Below are 9610 nucleotides of genomic sequence, written 5' to 3'. Positions count from 1 at the left end.
TTTTTTGTTGAATACAGAGAAGTTTGATTCGATGTCCCTAATTTCAGAAATCTTGAAGGTTGTGAATCCCATTATTTTTCTAAATTTTGTTCCGTTGTCCATGTGTTGTCTGACACTAAAAGCTGCTAAATTTAAAGTTGTTGTTTTTCTATATCTTTTCCGCATCTAGAAAGTGCTCCGTCCTTACGGGTTCGATTGCGTTCAAATTCGTTTGCTTAGTCATCAACGAACAGGATAACGAACAGGATGCCACAGGCAGATAAATTGATAAGTTATTTCTATCTCCTAGTCATTGAGCACGAGCACTTTTTCAATGATTTTGATCCAAAGAGCATGGCTTACTTTTCCTGATGTTGACTTCTAAATCCACAGGACGTCAGATGAAAGTCTAGCAAGTTTTTCTTGTATCGCTTTTCAGGATATTTTAGTATTGTTTTTTCAAGATAAATCAGTAGAGAATACCTTTGGGAAGATGAGATCACCTATGTTGAAATATTTGTTGTGTGCATATAATATGACGCACGCCACATTTTGCACCCCACAGGGAACTGGGTCGGGAAACGGACCGTTATGTTACGTAATCCATGTTAAACGCATGTTTTTAAAAATGGTAGACTTTTTCCAAACATAGTCAAAAGATGTTCCAAATTAGGGGTTTTTCTTTACAAGAAAAATGATGTCATTTGGCCAGTTTATTTAGTAAAAGAGCATTTACGTACATACTAGCGCAAGGAATAGAAGAATTTCTTAAAAAAACTAGACATAAAGGAGAAAGTTGTGTTACAGAGACACCCACAGGTATGAAAACATAATGTGTGTGTAAAAAGGGATGTTGGTGTATAACAAAGGAAAATGAAAGAGTAGCTAGTTAACTGGCTATAGATGCTTGATTAGCATATATATAGCTATAGCTAGCTATTTTGAAGTCGAAATATTCTCCTTTGTGCTCTTCTTTGGTGTACAAAGTGGACTTTTTAGTTAGTAGGATTAATCCTGTCTATTATTTCCAAGAGGGCCATGGCTTAGATAGAGAGTCCTAGAGGATTTAATGCTCATTTTGAGCTACGCAGACCCAATATTAGTAGGGCCCTGCACTCTAACTAGATAACTCCCGCCAACATCCAACTGCGTAAAATTCACTTGCCCAGGTTGAATCGCTGTCAAGAAGAATCGAACACTGGTCTCCCGCACAGAGTACAAGAGCTATAACCAATATCTACGGCGCCACATACCCACTAATCTACAGCGCCACAATTAAACAGCTAGCTAAATTGCAAAGATTAACCAGTACTTAAAACATCGAGAATTTGATGATAAACAAAAGAATTCCTTAAAAAATCCAGTCTTAAGCTTACCTAGAAGTCTCCAGTGGCTGACATTTTAGAGAATAAAGTGTTAGAGGTAATTATAGAGGGTTGAACAAGTATTAAAGTTCATTGAGAGAGTGATTGATAAATTCTGTAAAAAAAAGAATTGATATCTAGAGGATGCAATTTAGTCTTGTTCTAGGGTGACAGCTTCAGGAAAAGTGTCCCTGTTGTAGATTTAGAAAAAGCTTTCGATGAGTACAAAGTTATTTAGTGGTTTATTAAAAAGTTAGGTTTGGATGAGCGGCTAATATCATTTAGTCTATGTACAGCAATGCTAGAAGTCATGTAAGGGTTAACAAATTACTTAGTGGTAAATTTAACTTAAATTTTGGCATAAATCAGGGCTCTGTGTACTCAGTAATCCATTGTTTGTTTTAGTCTTAAAACGCTGTAGATGGGATTTAGAACAGAGTGTCCATGGGGGTTATTGTAAGTTAATTTAGTTCTCATAGCAGAATTAATGGAAGAATTAGTTAAAAAGTTCAAGAAGTGGAAGGAAAAACTAAAAGAGAATGGGTGAAAAGTAAATGCAAGTTTAAAAGTAATCAGTAGCATGAAAGCCAAGTGTGTCCTTGTAGTTAAAAATTGGTAGAGTTTTCAGAAAAGGTGTTGGTATATTTTAACAGACATGTAAACATTGGGCACATAAAAAGTGCACTGTTATTGCATTTAGTAAGCGTCATAACGGTAAATTATACACAAGTTAGTTTTTTCAACTTTCATGATGTACAAATATAAAAAATAAAGATAAGATAAGATAAATATCAAAATTAAACTGTATAATAATACACGTCTAAGTTTAATAGAGTCATGGATGAATAGGTAATTTAATTTCTTGTTTTTGTCATTCAAAATAAAAATAATCCATATGGGTCTAGATTAGAAATTTCATTTCGTTTTCTTATGCCTTCAAACAGCTCAATTTCGAGAGTAAATTCCTCAATGTAGATTGGTTAAAACTGCAATTGGTAATCATAGTTTCATGTCTCATGTACATTTTTAAGTGTGCAATGGTTTCAGGCAATCTTGTTTCTTCACAATTACTAAGAAGTTGGTATTTTATCAGGTGCTTTATTTTGTTGCGAATTGGAATCTACTCGCAGCTACCATCTTTAAGACTTTAGGTATCTATTAAACAGCTATTGAAAAATACCTGTTTAACAGTATTTTACACTAAAATGGTGTATTACACCCTAAGGATAACCCACAAATATTTAATTCAGATAAATCAAAGCTATATCAGTTGCTGTCAAGACACAACATGCAGTACAATGTTATGCTGCCAATAATGTGTCTTGTCTTGAGGGGTCAACATTTTTGTGGTGTTTTATCATTGTCAGTATTTACTTTGTAAATTATTAAAATATTGAATTCTGAAATATTAGTTTATGCATATGTCAAATAGTTCCTGGTCTATACCAGTGTATCTTCTGTTAACCACTGTACTTACTATATCAAATTTGATCAAGCTGTGAGGTATGTTGTGTTACCTCCTGGTGTGTTTTGAAAACAAGCAATTTTTTTTTAAGATTTTTTGAACGAGTTATGAAGTCATCTTGATATTGAACTTACCATATATGTAATATACTTATCTTTAGGTGAAAATGACAGAAGCAGCTCCAAATAGAGGTCATGCCACATTAGGTGGGGCATAATCAGCTATGTACTGACTTTATTTAAACAATTTTCTTGAAGCACTTCAGTATGGGTTACACCTTTGGGGCAGATGCAGATAAAATCTTTTGGTATTCTGCATCTTTTTTATGTAGTGTGCATGTGTGCAGGTAATGCAATGCGCGCAAGTGAAACAAAAAAATAAAGAAAGAAAATGAACGTACCAAAATAACAATCATGACATAAAAAATTTTTTCTGAAGCCATTATAAAGTATGCAATCTTACATCATAAATCTGAAAATGACATACAAGAATAAAAACAAAAAGTTTTGCCGTTACAGTGACGTTGCAACAGAGACAGGATAATGTTCTTTGTGATTGAAAAAATAAATTGCGGAACATTTCGAAAACTTTGTAGTTTCTTTTTCTTGTTCTTGCACTATCCTTTCTAGTCAAAATATTACTCTGAAACTCATCTGTAAAAAGCTTTCTCCATTTATGTTTATGATAAGTAATGCAACTGATTTCCAACTGTGAACTACATGCTTCAATCTTAACTTCTCTTCTTGTTTCTCTTCACCTACGCACATTTACTTCACTTGCATGCGCATCTGCTTCATAAGCTGGATGTGACATTAACAAGTTTATCTGATTTGAAAAAAAACAATTCGGGCAAGTGAAATGTAATTCCAATGTATATTACTTTGCTTCACTGTACTGAACGCTGTGCAGCATACATAATCATTGCAACATTTATGTTTACATTAGATGAAGTTTCAAATTTAACTATGGAAGGTATTGGTGGAGTTGAGTTAAAAAAACCACAAGACAATGAAGCCACTTTTAAAACAGGTAATTTGCAATTATTGATTTTTCTTTCAAGAAGTAAGTTTGAGTTGGACGGCACCTAAAGTGATGTCAGACTGGTTTTAACAAAAATATTACAAACGCTATTAATTCAAATAACTTTAGAAAGCCTTAAGCTATATTGATAAAACTTTGCAAGGATATAATATAGCAAAAAAATGATTGGTGGCGATACTTGCTGATGTCAGCTATTTTGCCATATAGTTGTAATTTGTTTCAGAACCGTTGTTTTATTTCCTACCATTGCAGAATGTGAGCAGAAACAGCATTCGAAAAATCATGATTATTTACAGGGTACCACGCTTAGGAAACAACAACTTCCAAATTGGGATTACAAAATTGTTTATTTAAATTCTTTAAAATTAAATCAATTCCTTTAAATTTCGACTAATACAACTGATTGATGCGTACTGTAAAAAATTCCATTACTATATAATACAAAACAGTGCATATTAAAACTGTCGTTTTTATACACAATTTTGTCTTTTGAGTTGACCTTTATGAAACTATAGAATAGACATCCCAACTTGTTTAGGTGCTTTCAAGTACTATAGAATGCACTCAAACTCGTTTAGGTACTTTTAAGGTCAAAGCAGGTATGGCCCAAATGGCAAAGGGAGGAATAATAATGGATGTGACGAATCCAGATGAAGCAAGAATTGCTGAAGAGTGCGGTGTAAGTATGATAAAAACAAACAGTAAATTTTATAAAACAAAGGCTTGGTTCCTAATGTTAGTATTCATGAAAATGGTTGATCATATGCTTTTATATTTCAAGGCTTGTGCTGTTATGGCCCTGGAGAGAGTGCCAGCTGATATACGAAGAGACGGAGGCATTGCTAGAATGTCGGATCCCAAAGTTAGTAAAAACTGACTTTTTCCTTCTTTTTTTATCTATCCTGTATTTTTGCTTCATTGAATCTTATACTGTCTATTGTGTTGAGAGATGTTAATTATTTTGTTCAATATGGAACGATCCAGTTTTATTCGATCCAGGTTACACTCAAGCAATGGAAAAGTGTTTTATTGAGTTATTAAAATTTCAGGAAATGTACTTTGTTTAAACAAGAAAAAACTCTGTCATTACATTTTAGTCATGCTCGCCCCATTTTTTCCCTCGTGGTGTCACTTTTCTTGCAGTGTGTACGTCCATGTTGGCTCACTAATAGGCATATTAGGCCACGTATTCTTATGCTAAGATATAGAGATATTTTGTTTGAAGATCTTGTTTTAACCGTGACATTCCTTTTTGTGCTCGCTTGAATGATGATTAATAATAAACCTACTGTACTATTCGTGATCGCAGAATACTTTCCCAATCAAACTCTTTTCTCTAAGTCACCAACTTTTATCTAATAACAGAAATAGTATTAGGAGTGAGTAGGAAATATTGCTACTACAATGAAAAGTTTTCCATGGGGGTGTTGTTTTACGAACTAGTGTAATTTTAAGAAATAAACGGTTTTATCTCCACCCAAACTTAAGTTGTATGACCCGCGATGTTGCAAGTCGCCATATTAATTTTGTGTTGAATATTTCAGATGATCAAGGAAATCATCAGCGCTGTTACCATCCCAGTGATGGCGAAGTGTCGTATCGGTCATTTTGCAGAAGCTCAAATCTTACAAAGTCTGGGAGTTGATATGATCGATGAGTCTGAAGGTAGCCTTATGTTTTGATTTCAAGTTTGTCTCGAGAGGAGCCTAATTATTACGTTTTGTGCTAGATTTATTTTTTAAATTAGTTTTTTATTTGTCTCATTATTTTTTACAAAGAAAAATCTATTATAGTACGAAAAGCCTGTAACGCTCAAATATTTTTTAACATTTTCTTTCTATAAAACGACGACTATAAAATTTTCCTGCCATTTAGAAAGCTTTATCTTTAGTACGTTAAATAAGATTGGTGATGCCACTTTCAAGTTTGAGGCTAAATAACTTGGAAACTGATTGAAATGACTTTACGTCATCTCCTGCGTGGGTAACTAAGATCCACCAAAGACCAAATTGAGTAATTTCCCCAAAACTTGCTCAAACCACTCGTTTTGAAATACACCGGTTAACGAAGTCATCGAAATACCTTTAAACCCCAATACCTCTTCAACCATTCGTTAAAAGTACATGATCCTATACGTTTTCTTGATCACTGTTTTAAGCTCTACATATAGAGGTGACAGGTGAACAATTTTCTAAAAAAATATTTTTGGTGTTTTTCTGTTGAGCAAGAAATCCCATACATTATTTTGATCCGATCTGTATACAGTAAAAGCAACGAGTAAGTAAATACAAAAAATATAATTTTGTGTATTGATGGCTTCTTGCTGAAAATTCAACCAAAGAATTTTTTTCCATTGTTCTCTTACCTAAGTGGATTTTTCACAGGCTAATAAGCTAGTGTAAATATAAACTAACTATACTTTATTTATCCAGCCGTTGACGTAGTTTTGTGGTGTCAAAAAATGTTTAATGACGTCACTACTTGGAAATGTCCAGTTGACTAACTAGTGTTCTCAGGATATTAATTTTGCCTCAGAGAAAACCAGCTATCAGGAAAATTAGAAATACTTAGAATTATTCCAGCTTAGAGAAAAACCTGATATACTTACTTAATATTAATGTCCCTGAAAAGTTAAAAATTTTCATTTAGGGGGGGAGTTACTAAAAACAGCAACTGCGGCAATCCACTACTTTGATAATGAATGTTTTTGTTATGAAACCAATAGTGACGTGTCAAACTTTTAGCATTTTAAAATTGTCCCTAGAAAACCTAACCAATATTTGTGCTCGAATTTGGATGCTAAAGTGAAAAAGACTAAAAGGCGGGTTTCCACTGGGCAAATTGAACGGGGAATTCGGCGGGAAATAAATCTGAGCACACGCGGTTACGTTTATTTTGATTTCTCTTGAGAATATCTTTACTGGAAAAAATTCGAAATAACTCTTTTGTTTTTAATACTCAAAAGAGTGGATTCGGTTCCTCGGCACTCCTATTTTTTAGCGAGCGTGACTGCTGGTCAACGAGATTGATCTTTAAATGATGACATGGTTTACGAAAATACGTGTTTTAAATAATTTAAAATAGTAGTTTACAGAGTTAACGTTTTGGGTTTTTTAATAAAAATAATTAGCTAGGGAATTTTGCCTACATCTAAATCGAAATTTTTATCTCATCGTAAGTTTTTAAAGCTCTACAGCGAACGTCTTTTTATAAAGCAGACACTACTTTGGCCACAGATGCTGAGGGGGTCGGGGGAAGAAGAACATGTTAGATTATAAGGTGACTATGAAAAGTGTATTTAATATATGCATTTTCTTCATGTAGTACTTTCGCCAGCTGATGAAGTGAATCACGTGGACAAACATCCTTTCACCGTCCCTTTCGTATGTGGTGCACGTGACTTGGGTGAGGCGTTAAGGCGCATAAGTGAGGGCGCCGCCATGATAAGAACAAAAGGTGAAGCGGGGACAGGTAACTCTTTCTCTTATTTTTTAAGTCGTGTAAATAAATGTGTACGCGAATTCCATTCGTGTTTTCTGGGACCGAAATAGGCACCTGGTTGTCGTGGTTAGAAAACATCAATTTAAAACTGGCGTTAAGCCCATATCCCAGCTCACACAAAACTCGGAAACCTCTATTGGGAATGTTTGTTGCCACTATTAAGTAAAAAATTAAATGGAGATTCGGCGAATCTTGAAAGTTAGCAAATGTAAACAGCACATTTATAGAATAAAGTTACAATTACACCAGCTACAAAAAGGGGAAACCAGATTTTTTTATTTTTTTTGAAACTGCTAAAGAAAGGAAGCGATAGTGAACAGATGTTCACTCCGTTGTTGCTGAAACCTTGTTTCAAGCTTTTTCTTAGGTGTGTTTTCACCTTGTCGCTTCTAGAAGAAATATAAGTTTGATATACAACGCGTTACTTGATTGTACACGCAGTGGAACAAAATACACAGCTGTTAATTTTTGTAGGGGATGTCAAAGAAGCAGTTCGTCACGCCCGATCTATACGTGCTCAAATAAAACGAGCCATGGGAATGGACAGTACTGAGTTATATACGTATGCGAAAGAATTGCAAGTTCCCTTTGACTTGTTGAAGAAGACTGCAGAAATGGGACGATTACCCGTCGTTAATTTTGCTGCAGGTGGTCTAGGTAGGATTTGTTTGTTTGTTTGGTTCTTTCGTTCGTTAGTTAACTCGTTCAATTTGTTTGTTCGTTTCGTTTCGTTACGTTCGTTCTTTTCGCTCCGTTCGTTTGTTCGTTCACTCGTTCATTCACCAGTTCAACTAAATTCAATCAATTTTATTTCAGCTACTCCGGCCGATGTGTCTTTGTTGATGCAACTTGGCGTGGATGGTGTGTTTGTTGGCTCGGGTATATTCAAAAGCGATCAACCGCGAAAGAGAGGCAAAGCCATGGCCGAGTCAGTTACACATTACAACAACCCCGATAAAATTGCTGAGCTCAGCGAAGATTTAGGGGCAGCAATGTCGGGCCCAACTTATGCCAATTCGGGAAAGTGATGTCTGACTTTCTTTAAATATCCTTAAATCGCATAACATGGAACTATACCTAACTTTACCTCAATTCCTTAAACAAAATTCACATTCTTCACGTTCTTTTATATTTGACAATGCATTTATACATGGGATACAATTTTACATGAAATTTTAATATATACAGTTAATAACACCCCTCCTTATTTTTTATCGTCATCGTCAATTATATAAAGAGCTGGTGCCATCTTTCTATTTGGAAATTTCGAATGGATTTATGAATTTCCTTATTTAACATTCACGTTAAGTTTGTGTGAATTTCAACATTTTTGTCATTTTCGAATAAACGCCCTGTAAAGATTGTGCATTTATCATAAGACGGCGTCAATTAGGGGGTGCATTTATTGGAAAAATTGTTAGTTCGAATTATTACGGTATGTTCAATACAGTTCATATCCCTTTATTTTTCACTAGCTGTGGGCGAATAAAACATAAAAAAAATAATTTAGACACGTTTCCTTTACGTCACAAATTAAGTTGAAAGAAGTAGATGTGTTGACGTTCTCTCTGCTGTCCGCGTTTTTCTGATAAACAATTTTGATATGGATTTTTACTTAAACACACTGAGCTGAATAAAAAATCGAAATCCTGAAATCTGATTGGCTGGTAAAAATTTCTGCTGTTCAACCTCCATCTCAGGACCTGTTGTCTCTTTTTGTATGTCGGACGGCGAGATAAATATCAATCAATAAGTTGTTATAATAAAAAATATATAATTTAGTTAGCCTGGATGTTTCTTAACTTTAAAGAGCATTTTTAACTTAAAAAATCCTATTTGATACTTTTGAGCAAAGGCCCGTCAATCTTTTTCAATACTTCTAAAATTTTGCGTTAGTTTGTGATTAAAAGTAGAAGAAACATTGTTTTTTTTTATAAAAATCGATCTCGTAATATTATCTCCAAGATCGTAGAATTTGTTGTTATGAGTTTTCGGTAATTTGTCACCTGTTAATCCCAGGGGCGGATTGACTGGTGTAAAAAAGCCTAGAAGAGACTTCACCGCCTGCCAAGGCGGTAATTTTGCAACTGGGGGTTTGGGGGGCGTTGTGAGCCCCCAATGGGTCAAGGGCGGAGCCCTGGAATCCAACGCCCTTAAACGCCCTTATACGGCTAAAATAGCTTAAAATCATCTCTCAGACTCATCTTTGCTAAGTAGGTGTAGGTGGTTTTTTTAGTTTTTTAGCTGACGAAGATTATAT

General features: G+C 34.6%; 1 protein-coding gene across 2 annotated transcripts; it reads left to right on the top strand.

Moving 5' to 3' along the window:
• Positions 1-609: 609 nt before the first annotated feature.
• LOC130623833 (pyridoxal 5'-phosphate synthase subunit SNZERR-like) lies at positions 610-8547 on the top strand. 2 transcript variants are annotated; one of them, XM_057439361.1, is made up of 9 exons: positions 611-798; positions 2969-3014; positions 3754-3837; positions 4428-4528; positions 4631-4711; positions 5394-5514; positions 7174-7320; positions 7825-8007; positions 8167-8547. In XM_057439361.1, the coding sequence occupies exons 2-9, from the start codon at positions 2975-2977 to the stop codon at positions 8376-8378; spliced, it is 969 nt and encodes a 322-aa protein (XP_057295344.1). In that variant the 5' UTR covers positions 611-798; positions 2969-2974; the 3' UTR covers positions 8379-8547. The 2 variants fall into 2 exon arrangements, with proteins under 2 accessions (XP_057295345.1, XP_057295344.1); XM_057439362.1 differs by lacking the exon at positions 2969-3014 and having other exon boundaries at positions 610-798.
• The last annotated feature ends 1063 nt before the right edge of the window (positions 8548-9610 follow it).

The sequence above is a fragment of the Hydractinia symbiolongicarpus genome, chromosome 13 (assembly GCF_029227915.1).
Source record: "Hydractinia symbiolongicarpus strain clone_291-10 chromosome 13, HSymV2.1, whole genome shotgun sequence".
Classification (NCBI taxonomy): domain Eukaryota; kingdom Metazoa; phylum Cnidaria; class Hydrozoa; order Anthoathecata; family Hydractiniidae; genus Hydractinia; species Hydractinia symbiolongicarpus.
The sequence above is the reverse complement of the archived record's forward strand: the minus strand, read 5'-3'. Positions and strand labels throughout refer to the sequence as shown.